This window comes from Coptis chinensis, chromosome 9 (assembly GCF_015680905.1).
Source record: "Coptis chinensis isolate HL-2020 chromosome 9, ASM1568090v1, whole genome shotgun sequence".
In the NCBI taxonomy this organism is placed as follows: Eukaryota; Viridiplantae; Streptophyta; class Magnoliopsida; order Ranunculales; family Ranunculaceae; genus Coptis; species Coptis chinensis.
In genome coordinates, this window is record NC_141464.1 from 6,013,215 (window position 1) to 6,033,688 (window position 20,474).

At 37.9% G+C, this 20,474-nt stretch overlaps 1 protein-coding gene across 4 annotated transcripts; it reads right to left on the bottom strand.

Moving 5' to 3' along the window:
• Window positions 1-3,377: 3,377 nt before the first annotated feature.
• On the bottom strand, window positions 3,378-12,460 carry LOC147474569 (monocopper oxidase-like protein SKS1). Of its 4 annotated transcripts, none has more exons than XR_015208188.1 (5): window positions 12,282-12,460; window positions 12,029-12,133; window positions 5,069-5,119; window positions 4,153-4,511; window positions 3,378-3,602 (listed from the first exon to the last, which is right to left on the bottom strand). XR_015208188.1 is itself a non-coding variant. In XM_086583283.1 (5 exons), the coding sequence occupies exons 2-4, from the start codon at window positions 12,093-12,095 to the stop codon at window positions 4,243-4,245; spliced, it is 435 nt and encodes a 144-aa protein (XP_086439409.1). In that variant the 5' UTR covers window positions 12,096-12,133; window positions 12,282-12,460; the 3' UTR covers window positions 3,378-3,602; window positions 4,153-4,242. The 4 variants fall into 4 exon arrangements, 1 of the variants encoding a protein (XP_086439409.1); XR_015208189.1 differs by having other exon boundaries at window positions 5,069-5,123; XM_086583283.1 differs by having other exon boundaries at window positions 5,069-5,167.
• Window positions 12,461-20,474: the final 8,014 nt, after the last annotated feature.

The following is a 20,474-nucleotide window of genomic DNA, read 5'->3' on the forward strand; positions in this document are numbered from 1 at the left end:
GAACAAGGAGGAACATATGACGTGGACAGGGAATTCTGGGCGATTATGGAACAGTTTAAAGAAGATAGTCCATGTGTATAGGGAAGCTAATTGAGCTACTGACTACTTAGCATCCCTAAGGGGCCCAAAGGGTGAGAACTTCTTCATCAACCCTCAGGAGGAAAATCTAGCAAACATAATCCATGATGATAGAACCGGAAAGAGATATACTAGAATTCTAGAAGAGGCGCGGTATTGGCACCCCACTTTATGGGATTGGCACCTTTTTAGCAAAAAGTAAAACAATAATGGTTATTCTTTATATGTCCTTTTACACCCAAATGCCCGATAGTTCTACGACATCGGGTTGCCGCGAGATCCCATATCCTACGGCAGGTAGTTGCCGCAAAACAATTTTTTTGTGTTTTTTGTTTTTTTTCACTTCAAATTTTACGTATTGAACACACACAACATATGGATACCTTATTTTCTTCTTTAAAGCTTTTTTATACATTTAAAAAATAATACCAAAACCATGACAAAAAAAATGTACAACCGAGACATAATTTTGCTATCTTGCGGCAAATATTTTCAAATATTATAAGAAAAACTTGTGATCAAATTAATGAAGAAGAGTTTTGATAATTAACACAAGCAAAGACTCAATTTTAGTGAACACAACCATCATCTCATGGCAACTAACTTTTTTTATGGTGGCTATTAAAAATAATTTAAAAGAAAAAATGACCCACGGCAACCACCTTCCGTGGGATATGAGATCTCGCGGCAACCTGATGCCGTGGATTGTGCAATCTCGTGGCAGTTTCTTGCCGTGCATGTTTTTTATGTGATTAATGGAGGGGTGCCATTACTTTTGAATTGGTCAAATGGGTGCCTATTTCATAAAGTGGCGTGTCAATACCGCGACCCCAAAGCAAGTGAGTCATATGTGAACAGTTTAGCCTGTGAGAGAGATAATCTCTATGAAGACTATATGTCTGAATTGTAACTATAACTGTAAATGTAACTGATTCACTATTTTTGAATAGAAATTTACCGCTTGCATTTTTGCAAAAAAAAAAAAAAAAAACCCAATCCACAAGATGCCGAACCCAAATACCCAATGTCCACAGCCATGCAATTAAGCCCCAGCAACCACCAGAACAAAACTACACAATTCTGCTGGCAGTGGCTACCTTATACAGGCTACAGACCTCTTTTACTTTTTCAATTTATAAACGAGCGTAGTTCTAGACCAAAATATCCCAAGTTAAAGTAACAAGCCTAAGTCTGAAAAACCAAATATTTAATTCGTTTGAAGGTTTACAATGTTGCTACACAGTGGCAACAATTTCACAAACAAGCGAAACAATCATGTAGATGTGCGCAAGATATCCACTTCATGAATAAGAATTACGCCAACAAATGCATTGATATGATTTACAAGGAATTAGCACAACTTTGTTGACTAAAATAACTAGGCATGAAGGTCTACTGGCATCTAGGTAGCACCTATGGAGCCAACAAAGTTCCATCTGCAATGGGAATGCTCTCATACGTTTGCCTGGGTAAGTTTATGGCTTGTGGTATAATCTAATCTGACTGTATAGTGTATACAGGCAGTCAAATAAGACGAAAGGTGTCATTGTCTCGTGATTTTTCTTTCAAAATGAGAGAATACTTTGGAGAATACTTGCATAGAGTAAGAAATTCATACAAGACAGCTGTTCATCAATTAAAACCTACATAAAAATCCCATCCACGATACTCCTGATGTCTTTCTAGTTCTAGATGAAAGATGAGATATGCACATAACGATAATAAGAATTTCAAAATTTCAGAATGCACAGATAATAAGTTATCATAACAAGACTGGTTCCTCAGGTAACCTGATTCACTTAATTTGTCTATTACACAACATTCCTAATACACATATATCAATCAGGAAAACATAAACAGTGTCAGAGTTTGTAGAAATTTCGTGAAACGATGTCCTGGACTACAAAAAACGACCAAGGAAGGAAACCAACAAGAGAGGCTATTCTTCTATAGTGACCACATCAACGAACAAAGGAGGCGCATACGACACTGGGGGATACCCTCCAACAAAAAACTCTTCTACCTTCGCACAGATGATAAAAAGAAACAAAGTGGGGAAAGCAATCAAATAGATGAAATAAAAGCAAATTTATATCATAAGTAACAGAAAAGGTTACGAAGGTTACCTGATTAGTGTTTAGGTATGGAACTATACCTTCAACCTGAGATCGGGTTTGATGGAGAAGTGGCTGCACTCTTCCTTTGGAGAAGAGTTGCCAACGTATCGAGTCTTTTGCTAGACTCGAATCAAGCCAATCGTAGTTCCTTAGAGATTGAAGATTGAGCCGGCCCCCTATGGAGAAGATGGAGCTTCCCTTTTATAAGCATCAAGCTGTCTCCTCCCTTTCTAGATGCGTTTGTTATGAAGTAAAGACCTGGAAACCGTTACAGAGTAAAGTCTCTCATTAATGCTATTGTTGACTGTAGCATGCAGCGGTTACATTTCCTTAGGGTGTAGTGCTTGTAGGTCGTGGTGCCGACCTGTGATTGGAATCTGGACACGTGGTCTGCCACGAGTGGTTGAGAGTGGAGGGTACTGACATAGCCCCCTTTCTTTATATTACTGTTTGTAGAATAGTGGTGTAAAGAAAGATAATAAAAGAGACTGCATGTCTTACTTAGTTGAAAATGGAGGTTGTTGCGAATTGAATTTTCTGTTTTTGTAGGTTGGATGTCGCTTGTTGCTTAGAGCTTTGCTGTGCGTTGATGTGGTAGGTTGTACGTCGTAGTGCTCAAATCATAGCTCGTGGTGCATAGATTGTAAGTTCGTAGTGCGTAGATCGTAGTTCGTAGCTCGTAGTGCGTTGTTCGTAGATCGTAATGGGCCTCTTGGTGGCCCCTTTGATTGAGTTGAAGTGCAAGCACTACACCATAACAACTTATTTATAATGGATATACATCCGTTACAAAAAATATTAGTAACGGTTATCTTGCATTGACACAAAAGCGTGAGTAATATTAGTAACATATATTTGTAACATTTATTATCCGTTACAAAATTTACTAACGGTTATAAAGTGTCACTGAAATTAATTTCAGTAACAAATACATAACCATTAGAATGTATTAGTAACGGTTACAAAAAAATTTATCCTCCATAAATCAAATGTTTCTAACGGTTATGTATCAATTACTAATGATTTATTGTTTTAAAAAAAATTACACTTCCTGGACTACACACCACCTACACTGTTACAACACCTAAACATGCACCTGCACCTGCACCTTCACTCCACAATGTATCAACCAAATTCTTCTATTCATCCATAAACCTTAATATTCATTGCACAAAATACACATTTAAAAAACAAAATATTTATTCCACTACTATCAAATTTTTAAAAAATATAACTCCCAAACTTCTAAGTATTTAAACTCCTACTAGAGTAAAATTACAACATAACCATTAAATAATACATGTGCTTACAAATACGAACTAAGTTTTCTTCCGCAGAAAGAAAACTCCTCCCACCATCTTAAAGCCAACCAAGTGGGAAAAGTTCATCAACTTCAAATTTCTTGCCCTACACAGTGAAGAAAATGTGTCAAGGACTTGGATAGAAAAAAATAATTGCCTAAGTTTATAAATTAATACTTGTAACACAACAGATCCATTATGCTTGCACATTGTTCTTCCGAATTACGTTCTCAAGTGAATCAAAATTTGTTTTGTACCACAAATTATATTCTAAGGGTAAAATAAAAAACAATTTAAAAAGAACAATAAACACCTCAAGCCACAAGAATATTTGGCTCTTCTAAATTATGCCTTGTAATCGACATAAGAAGCATGCTGCAAAAAGGAAGTCTGATAACCTCATAGTCCACATTTCCACCCTCAGAGTTCAAGTTTTAACAAAGCAAACTAATTCTTATACAAGTAGAGTGACTTTTATTCGGTTGTCGGTTGGACCAGTTTGGAAGTACGTGTTGCATATCACATTGTAGAGATTTTCTTACCATATACAGTGTACACTATAGTTTTTAGCCTCTGGGCATAAGTTATCTTCAAGATCATGATAATGGTAAAAATATTATGACGACAACGCATGTAAGCATGTAATCTGCACTTACGTTATGGATTTCGCTTGATTGACTAAAAAATCTTGATCACAAGGGTTAGGTCCACTTGGCAAGGATCCAGCAACAAAACCATTGAAGTTTTCATAATGTAGTAGTCCCACCCCCATAAAGCATTACTGCATAAATGTTGGCTAGTGTAGGAGTAGCTACCATGTAATAACATGCATCATCCTGATCAGCTGTGACAAGAACTGAATAAGACAGACCCACATGCACATCCAATGAATCCAGTGTGATCTGACTAGTGTATGATCCTTCAGTTTCCACTAACACCGTTTTATGGTTCTTGATTATGAAGTTTAAGCTCAATGCACTGCCTACATTAGACATCCTAAGCATGTATGTCTTGCCTGCCACCAACAAAAAATCAAGCAGAGAACAATATTATATATCATTTTTTTAACGATTGAACAAATAACCAAATCGACTTATACAAAATTTCTTATCGGACTTCTTACATCTACCAATCCCATAACAAAAATAACCCACAGTATGAAGGATGACACAAAACAATATCCACAAACTAGGCTAAGTCAAACAAATTCAAAAGACTACAACATTATGCTGGACATATGGACTATGAGGTTCATAACCTATAATAAACATCACAAACAAAATCAACTCACTAAAACAAGTAATATCAAACTAAACCTACTAGCCCAACCATTTTCAAAAGTGAATGAAGATTAGATAGCCACAATATCCACAAACTCAATGAACAAATTCAAGTAGCCTAAATTAGAAACAATGTGCTGACCAACTATTCACATGGTATATGGCATAGTATGAATTTACTCATGCATATTGAATATGTAGCAAAGTAGCAACGAATTATCCCAAACTTTAAACAAAACCCAATATAAATAAAAAAGCAATGTCAATTAAAAGAAGAAGATGGTTATCATACCTGAAAAAATACAATATAGATGAACTAGACCCTCAGGCCTTGTGCCTTTAGCTACCTTGTCGTAAAGCAAATCAGTATATGATTTCCATAATGACAATACTAAACATAAAAAAGAACAAACCAATTCATCTTATGACATTAAGAAACCAACATGCCTAATACATTAGAAAAATTCATATTCAAAACAACAGTTTATTACCAATTTGACCTACAAAAAAGTAGCATGCATACAACAAATTAAAATGGGGAAACCCAGTCAAGCAATAAAATGAACAACAAAGAGCTTATGAACAACTTAAATGAGACACAGTTAGCTCACTAACAGCTACTAGTAGGTTAAGTATTGAGGCAAGAATATTACTAGTAAACTCAAATGGGAGGTATTCATCATACTTGGAAAGTGCCCATCTCCCATTAATGTACAAGTTTCCACAAACTAGTCAATATAAATTGTCATTGCTATGACACAGAAATACAGACTCAACATGGAAATGATGCATAATATATGATAAACACCCAAAAGTGTATTATGAAACCCCATTGAGACATATAAATTTGGTTAATTATGTGTTTAATAATCATGAAATGAATATGTTTTCATACTTTTGCAGGTATTTGCAGTAAACATGGAAATATTATTTAAACCTGCGATAAAGCACGGGGAACGACATATATATGAATTCTTCCAAATCCGCATAGAAGCATCAAACTTCCGAAGCTCCTACCTCTTGAACTAGGACTCCGAATGTGACAAGTGAGCTTTCGGACAATCGTATGATGAATTTCACGATAGGCAGAAAGTTGTAAGGCAAAAAAGGCAGTTTCACCCTCGAACTTGTCAAGTTTTACCACTTACCCCCGAACTTCGAGGGCAATTTTAACCCTGGACTTGTAAAACGTATCCAGCTCCATTTTTTCCAGTTCATTTCCGGCTTTTGAAAAGTGACTTGGAATTATATTTTCTCGACGTGGCAAAATTAGAATTTGACACGTGGCAAAATTAGAAATTCCACGTCATAAAAAATAATAATTCCACGCCACTTCAAAAGCCGGAAATGTACCGGAAATATGAAGGTGGATACGTTTTACAAGTACAGGGTTAAAATTGCCTAAACTGAACTTTAGGGGGGTAAGTGGTAAAACTTGACAAGTTCGAGGGTGAAATATGCCAATTTGCCAAGTTGTAAAATTGCCCAAAGACCGGACCACCACTGGACTGCACATAGGACCACTATGCGGGCCCGCAAGATTGGATGAGTCATCAATCATGGAGCATGTCAAGACAAAAATGACAAATTATTGGTGCAAAGTTGACACCTTGCATGTAATTAATTAGATTACGTGTTAATAGTGAAAAAAAGACAAGGTGTCATTTTGTTTTAATGTGGTGGATAAAAATGAAGTAAATGTGGTTTGATTTTTCACGTGGGAGGAAATGAGATTTCTCTCAAATGGAGAAGAAAACAAAACAATGGGGGGACACTCCATTTACTCCCTTGACTTCTTTTTCTTACCTTGTATTATTTTAGTTCCTTAGTCATTTTTATTATTTAGTTTTTAGTTTTGTAAGAAAAGCTTATAATAGTTTTAATGGAGGAAACTTTGGTTTTCTTCTAGAAAATAAATAGAAAGCAAGTGAGTTTAGATAGTTAGTCTTCTTCTTCCTTTTTCTCTTTCTCTTTTTGTACTTCTAACTTGTAATCCTTTATCCCAAGGATCATGAGCTAACTTCCCTTTTGGGGAGTTAATCCAACTCATGTGAGGGAAAATATTTGTTGTTGGTTTGGTAAGTTGGTTAGGAAGAACAACTAGACCTACATCCTATCCCAAAATGATAGTTGGTGTAGTGTCTAGTTAGAGCATCTTTAAGAGAGCAACCAAAAAAACACCAAAATTTTGAACAAAAAACACCAAACCAAAAACACCAAGCAACTTTAGGAGCAACATAAAAAAAAACACCAAGCAACTACACGGTTTTGGCAAAACCGCGCCATATAGCCCACGCGATTTTGCCAAAACTGCGCCATTAAAGCCCAACTGATAGGCCCAAGCCCACATGGTTTTCAGAAAACCGCGTGCTACTTCTATATAAACAGCTCCAAAGCCGCGCGGTTCAGTCACTTTCACCTCTTCTCACAATTATAAAACCCTCTCCTTAGTAAAAAAAAAACAAAAACCTACCTAAACTCTTAAAATTTGATATGGATCCTTTTGAACCTTTCGACGGTGATGATTGGCAGTACACAAACGACATTGGCGATGAGGGAGAAGAACCTGAGGAAGTAGAATACGGTGGGGGAGAAGAACCCGAGGATGTCGCGACCGACTGATAGACATCCCTATGTACTGGAGTATCAGATGAACGACTTCGATTGGCAATTTGCACCTGGAGAAGCACTTGATATGGAAGTTGTGTCTTCTACACGTGATACAAAACACGGTCGAAAGTGGCTAATACTCAGGTAATTAATTAGTTTTGATTAAATATTTTGAATATTAATTAGTTGAGTTGGACCAATTAATTATTTATCTTATACGCATTATTATTATTTTTTTATAATATCAGCATGTTATTGACTACCGAGTTAGATCGGCTTTACTTGGTGTTAGAGAGTGGTGGAAGATTATTAGGAGTTTGGATGAATTTGTACATATTAGAGATAGTATTTTGTATACACCTTTGGGTATTTTGATTGATGCGGATTATGAGAAGGCTGATTGGGCAGTGGTCATAGCTTTAGTAGAAAGATGGTGGAGTAGAACTCATACATTTCATTTCCCTTGTGCGGAGTTAGGGTTCACACCACTAGACTTCACTATGATTTCGGGTTGAGTATCGGTATAGGCCAACCGATACCTTTTCATACAAATTATGAGAATATGGATAGTATGCTTATGAGTTTTCCTCGTTTGGGTTGCGGATGCTTATGATTCTTCTGGGATTAAGCTATCTCATATTAAGATCTGCATATATGGAACCCCTTTTGCATCCCCGATACACGAGCGGAGTTAGCTTTGATCGCTCTACCGGGTAGTGAGGGTGCCGATCAAGATGTTAGGGCTTTTTATGTTTTATTGGGCATGTTTTGTTTCCCAATGGTCATTCTATGCGACGGGATATTATGCTTATGTATCCGATTTGCATAATATGAGAGATTATGACCAGGTAGCTCAAGATATGCCACATTGATATCGGCGTTAGATAAAACTTCACAGACATTCAAAAGTAGAAGTCCTCAGATTGCAGGATTCACGGGACTTTTAGAGATTTGGTTTTATGAGTACTTTCGATGTCTTTGTCCTAACATAGACATGATTGCTGATACTCGCCCTAGATTTGCTAGTTGGTCAGGGCCTCACTTGACTCGTAACAGAGGGCAGATTAGGAATAATATCTGTATGGCTCATGCTCAAATTGATATTAGATTGTCATCTATTGAGTGGAGACCTTGGCGTTTGTCTACTACCTTTGACGATCCAGTTGTACATCATGCTTGTGTGTTGTCACATCACAGAGTTGTTTTTGCCACACGTGACTGTCAGGTTTGGTACTATGGCGACAGATGTTGGAGGTAGATGACTGGACGTTATGGAGTTCCATGTGCTCCCATGCTAGATGTTAGTGATGCGAATTCATGGGGTAGAACTCATATTCATGAAGTTCATGCTAGTTGTGGTCCTTGGCCAGATGCATCTTCTTTTGTTGTTGAGTAGACTGCTGATCAGTATTATAGATGGTGGAATCGTGTCTCTATGGGTCCGTTGTTGCCTTCTGTTGGTCGGGCTAGCAACTTCGAGTTTGTGGGCCTGGAAGGGATGAGACGTGAGCTACGTATTCCTCATCCGCCACAGCCTGTTTACAACCCACAACCTCTGAATGCATATCATCCAGCTCACGGTAATCCGCCGGTAATCCTCGGATGTTTGCGTGTGTGGACCTAATGGGGAGCCTACTTATATTTCCATTCGAGGTGCCTCATGCTCGTTTTCTCGAAGTTAGAGCCGATATTGATCAATTATACCATGGTGAGTTTAATTGTTTTATTTATCTTCTTCATTATATATATAATATGTACTCACACTGTATTTTCTTGGATTTTTAGGCTGAGGTTCTAGAAAGATATGAGAACAAGGTTCTTATGTTTGATGGGATGAGGATTGCCCTGTATCATTATAGCCAAGAAAGAGAGGAGGCATATTCTCAGACATATCAGCAATCCCAGCGTGCGTATGATGAGACTCGGAAAGCGTATGAGGATATGCAGCAAGTGTACACGCAACAACATCAGGGATATGAGGAACTTCAGGCTGAAGTAGTTAACCTCCGTGCAGACAGAGAAGATCATAATTCTCAGATTAGGAACTTAGGGGAGCAGCTTCGGAACGTCCAAATAGAGAGAGGAGAGGGATCGAGTGGTAAGGGGCGTAAGAAGAGAGCTAAATAAATTTGATGTAATATGATAGGTTTTGGATTATTTTGGATATTATATAATTATATCATAATCATAGATTTTGGACTGCATAATCATAATAATAGGTTTTTAATTTATTTAATTTTTTCGATTTTGAATTACAATTATTAATTTCTTCAATTGCACAATTGTTAATTTCTTAACTTCTATGCACAACTCATAATTTTTCAACTTCTATGCACCACAGTTCTAATTTTCAGAAAAAACGCACGCGGTTTTGGCAAAACCGCGCCTATTGAAGCCCAAGCCCACGCGGTTTTGGCAAAACCGCGCCATAGAAGCCCATTTAGCAGCCCAAGCCCACGCGGTTTTGCCAAAACCGCGCGGTGTTTCTCAAACCGCGTAAGTGATTTGATACAGCATCAAACCTAGAACCAAATATTGGTCGATTTGGTGTTTGGTTTGGTGTTTTTTTAGTGTTTTCATCAACATGTAGTTCTCCTGAAGTTGATGAGAATTTGGTGTTTGATGCTAGGTTGATATCACTGCTAAAGATGCTCTTAGGAATCAAAGTGATGAGCTTAGAGATAAGTCATTGCTTGGTTCCACTTGCTAACATGTATGAGCTTAGAGATGAGCCATACATGTTAGGGATCAAGTTTTCTTCTATTAGGACTTGTCTATGAGTCTAGGAAGAATAAAATGAATTTATTAAAATCAACAACAAAAGTTATCTTCACATGAGGAGGATTAGCTTTCTACATTTTCTTTAGTAAATTGTATTTTGTCTTAGTTGCATTATTTTGAATCTTAATGTTTTTCTTAATGTTTGTGTAGGAAAGAAACCTAGTATTAGTATTAAACTTACTCACTAGTTTCCTAAGAGTAAAAACCAAGTTGTAGTTGTCCTAGACTTTAGGTTGGTTCAAATCCTTACTTTAACTTTATGAACACGAAGATCGTGAGTAAGGAAATCTTTGAATTCGCATTTTTCGCCAAATTAGAGAGTAAATCTCTAACGTAGTAAAAAGAGCAATATCAATATACATGTAAAGAGAAGCATCTTCTAATAGTGATTTGTGCCAGACACAACATCCATTCAACAGTATCCACTAGCTACATATCAGCCTAGAAATATGAAGGTCTAAAAAACAAGGACACACAACTTAGTCATTGACCAAGATTTGACATGTAAACTGTAACAAACCCAAAAGTCTAAACAAAGAGGAACACAAAAAAAAAGCTCACCAAAATGTTCAAAGAGCATTGAGCATATCTTCAACACCACTAAAAGTAAAAGCACCAACTTCCTCCAAATTCAAAACCTTAACAACACCAATGAAGGCATGCCACATGGCCAATGAAGCAAATATCATGTTCTAACACTACCCCCACATCTACTACTACAACTTCTGCAGATATATCAATAACATTTATGAACCCTCGACACATTCACTCAAAATTTCAGCATATTTGTAAAGCCCCTGTTAGAATATGAGGAACAACATGGAGAATCACATACTCTACAACTCTTCCCCCTACGACAGGATGACGTCGTAAAGGGAGAGTGAAATAAGGATTGAAACTATGAACACCAATGGAACTAGCTCCTCAACAGTTGTTTAAGTTCCTTTTAAGAACTTAACATAGAACTAGCTCCTCAATAGTTGTTTAAGCCGAAGTGTTTGTTGTGTGATGTGAGGCTAGTCTAAAGCTTCTAAGTTACCCGAGAGTGTGAATTACTTAACAAATAAAATAAAACCCCATTATGTGTAATCTAACAGAAGAATATTAAAAATTAAATTTATAAAAATCTTACCTTTCGATGGGTTAATTACCGTTGATAAAAGAAAGATGAAAAGACCCAAACTACAATATAAACATCGATGGGTTAAACATTAATGATGAAAGAAGAAGTTTTCAGCACCAAAATTTCGACAATTTAACATGACAGAGCAATAAGGAGGAAGTGTGGTCAGTCTTTTAGTAGCAAGTATGTGCCTTGGTCATGGGAAGCAGATGGTTGCAGTTCCTTGAGTCTTTAAACCAATGGTCATAACTGCCACTTGGAGAAGTTAAACTTTTTCTTATTGCCTAGCTAATCATTGTGTTACTTTTTGTTTGAGTTAAAAACCTCTATTGGAAGGGTCCATTTTTCTATAAAATTTAGACCCCATGAATCCTATTTTAGATAAAAATAACTTTTAATCTAGATACCTCAAACAAGGTACTTGTCATGATTTAAGGCATCTGAATCAGTAAAGTTGGATAAGATCTAACCTAAGACAAGTGAGACAAAATTTAGACCAAGACAATAGAGACAAGTTTTCATGGTTTCAATTATTTAAATGTCAGCAAATGTGCGCGCTACACTAAAACAATAACTTCCCTTCTTTACATGGGTTGTCTCTTTCCCTTTCCTATGCGGGCTTTTTTTCACTAAGATTTGACAAAAATGAGAACTCATGAACCACCCAAAATTATGAACTTCCATTTAATACAAAAACAATAAAAGAAAAAAGAATAGGATAGATATGTGGGAGCATACCTTTTAAAATGGCCACTCGAGTCATTAGAAATAGAAATCTATGACCAAGCCAACGGAATTCAGTCATAGATGCAGCCTGCTGGATCTTGCCTCATCCATGACAGCCTGTATATGAGACCACCAATATGAAATTTTTTGAGCACACATAGGACAATAACCTTCAGAGTTCAGATCACAAAAACCGCTACAATAATGCAAATAATAGATTTCACATCATCACTTGTTTTTAACATCAATGAGCAACCAATCTCACCTCCAGTTTGGCTTTAAATATGTCCAGTGCTGGTCAGTCCATTTTACCAATATCTAAAAGCTCCGAGGTTTTTATGTTTTTGTCACCAACTTTGTGGAGGCAATATCGAACGCTTGGTTCTAGCCCTTCAACACAATCGCGGCACAACACTTGATTTTCCAAGTTTCCATATTTCCTGAGTTCCTACAAATCTAACATAAGTCATCCAACTAATACACAAATTAAATTAGATGGAGAAAATGAACATAAAAAATCTAAATAGAGCACATTTGGATTCATAAAGAACATTGTTTAAATAGTGATGATCAAACATTCAAACCTACGGTTTCAAGGGGTCAGTTAAATAGTTCACAACAACTCCCATTGGGTGTTACTGGTAGAAACCGTAGAACCATTACTATGGCTGGTCATTAGGAAATGATGTAATGTAGCCACTATTACACTTATAACAGTTGTTATAACATTTCTGAATGGCATTTCTAAACCAATGTGTCAAATAGCTGAAAGTAAATGTCGACAACCCAACTAAGCAAATAATTGATACAGATAAAGATCATAAACAAAACACTTTAGAGATCATAGACAATAACAATAGACAAGACCTAAGCACCAATACAAGTAACCCATAATTTAAAGATGCGCCCATCTTCAAAATCTAAAACTCCACTTCAACAATGAAGGTTTAGTACATAATTCAAAACCCAAAGTGATAAGTTTCAAAATATACAAATTTGTTGATTAAATAAACTATTAACTTGAAATCAAAGTGAAAATTTAACAGATTTGTTACACTAATTGGATTCCTTGAAATCAGAGTGAATGAAGCCAACCTGATCAGATTTCCCACCTTTGTCATTGATACACACAATACAACATCAAAACATTAAGATAAACTAAATCTATCGTATAAAGATGCAACCTTTGGCAATGGTTGACTAATTATAATAATCTATTGTTAACATACTCCCTAAAATCTTATGTCTACACAAACCCAAAGCCTAATTCCTTTTTTTCAAAAAATAGAAACACTACAAAACTCAGATAAAAGTGGATTCGCTAAATAAAACGTTATCTTGCAGGTCGATCGGTCGAAGAAGAAGCTTCCTTCAGTAGATTGAGCAATTGATTGTGTAAATATAACACCCTAGCCAAAACCTTAGATTGAGCAATTGATTGTGTAAACTGTTACAAAGGAGGAGAAGAAAAGTAAGGAAAAGATGATGACTTACCTCAGTAGGGCAACACTAGAAGCCACAGCGGTAGCAACAGTAGCGGCGGCGGTTTTCTCTGTGCTTACCTCTTCGCTTTTGTTTTTGTTATTGATAAGGATGAGAGATGAGCGCGATAATGAAAACATTCCCCCAAAGTTTTAACCTACTTTCAATTTCATTTGTTTTCATTTATTATTCTGTTTTATTTTATTGCAGTAGGTAACACTTCAGTATCCGTCACCTAATATGGAGTAAATGTTATGAAATAAATCAAGTATTTGCCTACAGAATATGTAACGGTTGTTAATATTTATAACGGAAAATTATATGTGACAAACATTGTGACGGATGAATAAATGTTAGCAATCAATTTTACTAAATGTTGTAATTTCAGGGTTATGGTGTAGTGTAGGTTGTAGGCGTGGATCGTAGTTCGTAGATTGGATTTAGCTAATAATTAGCCTTTGATTGGTAATTACAGTTGAATTGACCTTTGATTGGATTTGACTGATAATTAGCCTTTGAGTGATACACTTTATAGAACTCTAAAAGTTTCACCTTTTATTGAATCTCACTCAATAATTCATAAACACAAAACACAAACTAACTCAAAACCTAAATACAAGCCCTTATTTATACTAATCCTAAAAACAATAGACCAATAGTAACGACCACGTGGACAACAACTAAAATAGAATAACTTAACTAGTAGGCTCACGACCCATGGGTTTGGACTCAAGCTATAGGCAGATGCCCATAAAATGTAGTGGGAACATAGGCGCACAACCCTCAACATCAGCAACATATTAATGTTCTACATCACTCTCCCCATGTTGAAGAAGCTTGTCCACAAGCTTCTTGACATGAAAACCCACAATATGCAAAAACTCTTCAAACTTCAAATTCTTGTATACGTCACCCTCCCATGGTTATAAGGAATTTGACCTCGAATCTTGCCCAAATATCAGCTCAAACAAATAACATGGCACCACAATGCTGCTAGTACTCCTTTTTTGAAACACAACAGATACTGGAAGTCACGAAGTATGCGTTGAAGTGATTTGTGACCACGAGCAAACACCTTCTCAAAATTGGTTAGAAAATGATCAATATAACAACCACTTTGTGCTTGCTGAATTGGAGGAACAAGACCTTCATAGATCTAGTCAGCAGGATGACTTTGTTGCAAAAGAAGGTGATGAACCTGCTGATTTCGTTTGTTATCACGCTCATGACATAACACAACGACTTCATAAATTCTTTCATTCTCTTTGTTGTCATCGAACCGGTGTTTTACGTTGAGCTATAGAAGCTCCACCAACGATGGGGGGTTTGGGCTGCAAAAGCTCCACCATATATAGCCTTCCTAAGTCGACTAGTCGCTTCTTCTAATCGATCAAACCTGTTTTGTATTAATGCTTCTCTCCACTCTTCTAATCGAGCAACCCGTATTCTAGGGGCAAATATGAATCCATGAGTAGTTCTCCATGAATTCTTCATCTTTGACGTTGTAGACATATCTTGATTTACAAGAATAAATTTGGATACGCAGTGAATAGTACCCGATGAACAGTGTTTTCGGTGAACAGTACCGTTAATAGTAACCCCTGGAATTAATCTGCTCCAATACCAAATAATGTAGATTGCAGTGGCGGAAGCAACACTTAATCGAAATCTACACTTTATAGAACCTTAAAAGTCTTACATTTATTGATAATCACTCAATAATTCATAACACACATAAACACAACTAAAACAACTCCCTAAAACCCTAACCATAAACCCTTATTTATACTAATAACAATAAAGCAACAACTAAACTAGTGGGCTCACGACCCATGAGCTTGACCACCGAACCTTGAAAGAAACGAACTCATGTTTTATATCAGATAGACTCATAGGCAAGACATTTCACATGTGTAACTAGCATGGACACAATGCAAATGGATGTTTTATAACTTACTCAACGTCTTGATATTGTTACAGGATTTTTCAGCATTTACCGCTCGACAAAGCTTTTCCTGAGATGTAGGAGATATGGCCTAAAAAAATAAATCACTATGTTAATACACTTCTAAATAAAAATAAAAATAAAAATAAAAAAACAAATATATGCAAACCGAGAACACATAAAGCATATACTGTTATTGTATACCTGTCGAGTTGAAAATAGCCTCTTTTGAGAATTCAATTTCTTCACACAAAGTTGCCCCTCAAGTGCATCCATATCTATAAGACTATTTGAAGCATCAGCAGAATGAACACCTGAAGAGCCTTCTAGTACGTGCTATATCTTCAGAAGGAAACAAAGTTCCACTGGGTGGAAGGGATGAATGTTTCTCCTCAGCTTTGAGTGAGCCATAATCCTTACAGTGAGAATTTTCATGAACACTGAAACAAGTGTAGGAAATCTGATTTGAAATGGAGGGACTGTCATAGTTGTTCCTAACAGTGGACCCAAAGTCAGGAACAACATCTTTCTTATCATCTTCTCTGTCATCTGTTATATTACACCCACCATTGTTAAGTTCCAATTTTTGGAGGCAATGAGCAGTTATCAGATCAGGAATATGTGAATAAATTTCAATCTCTACAAAATTGGGTTTGGAATCAGAGATATTATTCGTACAATCATCCACATCCTTAATGTCAGGAGTATCTCCCTCCCCATCATGATGAGGTTCCCTGCATTGCACGCAATTGTTAACAATCATATCATGCAACGTACTGTCGGACAGTATTACTCTCCATATGGCATGACAGCTTCCCCTGCCTAAAACTATTATATTTCTCGCAATCCAGATCAATGGGGATTGGAATTTCCTTTCTAGGGCTGTCACGTAGATCTGAGTGGGTGTTTTTCGCCTCTTCAAAAGAATGAAGAGACTCGTGCTTTTCATGAAAATCTACCTTTCTAATATCTCCAAAAACCTCTGCGGCACATGCCAAAAGAGAGGACTTCTTAGCCGCCAAATAGTCATATAAAGCTTCATTAGCTATGGAACCTGAAATCTCTTCAGAAGGAGAACATGATTTTCCCAATTCAAACTCACTTCCAGTAACTCCAGGACTTTCATTAAAGTAGTCTCCAGAAGAACTATCTCTATCAGCATCAAGGACCACCTTGTGTAAATCCAAGTTTTCAGATTCCAAACTCTGGACTTAGTATTGATGGATCCATGTATCTCCATAGTATTCTGGGCGGAAATCTCAGAGTTCAAAGCTCGTTCCGTCATGGCATCTACAATTTTTGAAGATTTGGAGTTTGTACAAATGGTGTTTTCACAGGAATTGTTTTTAGTCTTCAATTTCCTTGCCAATTTCAGTTTCAAACAACTAAGGGATTCCTCAAGTTCAGCATCTTCTTCCAATGCCACTGTACCATCATTTCTACTGTTAGACAGACTACTGAGGTAACATGCCCCACTTTCCTGCTTTAATGAGACATCAGAATTTAGAAGTTTCCTTTTCTTCGTTTTGCTCCTCCTTATTTCTTGTAAAGTCATTGAAAGACTGTCATCATCCAAGTCACCATTAGATTTCACTAGAAATCAGCATCTGCAAATGATTCTAAGGTTTGCTTTCTATCCCCAAATGATTTCAACTTGAGCTCACACCAAGGAAATCACCCACCCAAGACTTTGGTAGTTATCACAACAAACTCAAACAAGCAAAGCCACCAATTTATCATCACCCATAGCAAGCAAACAATAATAATGGAAGTAAATCATGCAAAGAGACACAAAGATTTAAGGTGGTTCGTAAATATTACCTACATCCACACAAGAGCCAAGTTTCCTTTATAGCAAAGATTGGAGAGTTTACAAGAGATATCAAGAATCAAGAACAAGAGGCCTCACTCAAACCCTAGCTCAATAGAGCTCCCACAATACCCAAGAAATGAATCTCTCAAAGTTATCTCAAAACCCTAATCTATTTCCTTTATATAGGTGTACATAGAAAAAAGGGGAGAAAAATGGGAAAATATTGATAAATCGTCGAAATTCCAAAGAAGTTTCAAAACTCTAAAGCTTGTTGGTGAGATACCGGAGCTTCATTCGCTCGACGGTTCCACAACCCAACAATCTCCCACTTGGAACCTTCGAGATTCTACATGCACATCACATCTCAATTGTAACAACTCCATCCAATTCCAATTTACTAAAGAAACACTCGGCTCATCCATCATGGTCTTCAATCAAGAAGACCCACCGAAGTTGAACACAACTTCAACTTCTCAGTAGGCACGGTCTTGGTCAACATATCCGCCGGATTCTCACTCCCTTAGATCTTCTCAAGTGCCAAAACCTCATCCTCCAACAGAGATCGGATAAAATGATACCGGAGACCAATGTGCTTGGTCCTAGAATGAAAGGCGGAATTCTTAGCAAGATGTATAGCACTCGACCGTCATCGGTAACACACTTCTCTCTTGCTTCATCCCAAGCTCTTCCATCAATCCTCGTAACGGATCATCTCTTTTTGCCTCAGAACGGCCACATACTGCGCTTACGGTAGACAAAGCAACAATCTTCAGAATCGAAATCCAACTCACTGCAGTAGCACCCCCATCAGAAAGACATAACCAAGTGCTTCTTCGCGATCTACCTCACCTGCAAAGTCGGCATCCACATACCCTTGCAAGTTCACAACACCCCTTCCATAACATAGGCATTTCTCTGTAGTACCTCTCAGATATCTCAATATCCACTTCACGGCTTCCCAATGTTGCTTGCCAGGATTAGACATAAATCTACTGACAGCTCCCACTGCTTGGGCTATATCCGGACGCGTGCAAACCATGGCATACATAAGACTTCCAATGGCAGAGGCGTATGGTATCTTAGCCATGAAGTTTCTTTCCTCAACAGTCTTGGGAGAGTGTTCCTTGGACAACTTGAAGTGGACTGCCAAAGGTGTGCAAACCTGGTTTCAGAGACTACCCATGTTGAACCTCTTCAATACCTTCTCAATATACTATGAGACAACTCCGAATACCTTTCTGCCTATCTCTTGATCCTCATCCCTAGAATCTGTTTTCGGCTGCACCAAGTCCTTCATAGAGAACTCACTTGCTAACTTCTTTCAATCTCCCGATTTCTGACATATCGAACTTGCTACTAACATATCATCAACATATAGCAACGGGATGGCGTGGCTGGAGTCGAACCTCTTGAAGTAGCAACAATGGTCGGCGTTGCACTTATAGTAGCCATTTCCTTGCATGAAGTTATCAAACTTCCTGAAATCTTGGGCTTGCTTCAAACCATACAAGCTCTCTTTCGAGCACGCATACCATATTCTCTTTTTACCCTTCTTGATGAAACCCTCCGGTTCTTTGCATGTAAATTTCCTCAACTAGGTCACCATGGAGGAAGGGTTTAACATCCAACCGCCAAGATACAAATCTTCATTTGCAACAATACTCAAACACCGACCGAATAGTATCGGTTTCACCACCGGGAGAATATCTACGTGAAGTCAAGCGCTGCTTCTGCTGAAAACCCTTGACTACTAGCCTCGCTTTGTATCTCACGGGAACCATCATGTTCCTCTTTGACTCTAAACACCCATTTGTTTGTAGAGCCTTCTTGCCCGTGGGTAGTTTGGCTAACTCCCCGCGTGCCACTAGAGATGAGGGACTTCATCTCATCTTGCATAGCAAGCTCCCACTTGCTTGCATCACTCACCTCTAATGCTTTATCATAGCATTGAGGCTCGCCACCATCAGTAAGTAGCAAGTAATTCACATAGGTGGAGGGTGGATATCTCGTTACTTTCGGTACATGTGGCCTGGATGTCTTCCTTGGGGCCGCGAGGTGGAGATGGACTTCGGTGGTGTAGTATCATCATTATTCTCACGAGTCACTACTCTTTGTCATCCTCATTTGTGGGGCTCCCACTATATACCCGACTTACATCGAAGTCTTCCAACTCAACATACTCTATGCTGCTCTCTGTACCCGATTCCTTGGTTTGTGCTTCATCTCTATCCTTGTACATCACCTTCTCATTAAACACAACATCTCTACTACGAATGATTTTCCGATTTTGATCATCCCAAAAGCGATACCCAAAATCATCACCGCCATAGCCGATGAAGGTGCACTTTAGTGACTTAGCATCAAGCTTGCTTCTAGCTTGGTCACTAATGTGGACATAGGACACACAACCAAACACCTTCAAATGGGAAAGGTTCACATCCTTCCCGCTCCACACTTCCTCTGGAATCTTAAAATCCAAAGGTACTTGATGGTCCTCTATTGATCGGGTAACATGGCTTTGCTAACACTTTCGCCCAAAACTGCTTGGGTAAGCCTCGCTAGTGTAATGATACACCTAGCTCTCTCTGTCGGTGTTCTATTCATCCGCTCTGCAACCCCATTCTCTATATTTGAGGTGTCCCCCGCAAAGTCTTTTCCATCTTAATGCCATTGTCGGCCAAGACTTCTTAAAACCCTGAATCCTCATACTCTCCCACCGTTGTCGGATCTCAGCTTCTTTACTTTCAAGCTTGTCTCATTCTCAACCATGGCCTTCCAAGTCTTGAATACTTCAAATACTTCTGACTTGTGTCTCAAGAAATAGACCCACACCTTCCTAGTATGGTCATCAATGAAAGTCACAAAATATGACTTTCCGCCAAGTGAAGAGACATTAGCTGGCCCCCAGACATCTGTATGAATCAACTCAAGCCTTCTTGCTTTCGGAGTCTGACCCATTCTCTGAAAACTCACCCGCTTCTGCTTTCCAAATACACAGTTCTCACAGAAGTCAATTTCAGTCAACTGTAACTTTGGGAGTTTACCAGAAGAGTGAAGGATTTTCATTCCTTTCTCACTCATGTGACCAAGTCTGCGGTGCCAAACATTCGGATCCTCTTTGCCATGTGCCACGACAATCGACTCACAACCATGTGCAGTCATGTAGAGAGTACCATCTTTCTTACCATTTGCAACAATCAATGAACCCTTCGAGACCT

Excerpts from the sequence above, each read along its gene's own strand:
- LOC147474569 (XM_086583283.1), bottom strand. The coding sequence starts at position 12,095 with ATGACTGAATTCCGTTGGCTTGGTCATAGATTTCTATTTCTAATGACT. Across the intron at positions 5,168-12,028 it reads TCGAGTGGCCATTTTAAAAG|TATTGTCATTATGGAAATCA; the intron begins GTATGCTCCCAC and ends TTTTATGTTTAG. Across the intron at positions 4,512-5,068 it reads TCTATATTGTATTTTTTCAG|GCAAGACATACATGCTTAGG; the intron begins GTATGATAACCA and ends TGTTGGTGGCAG.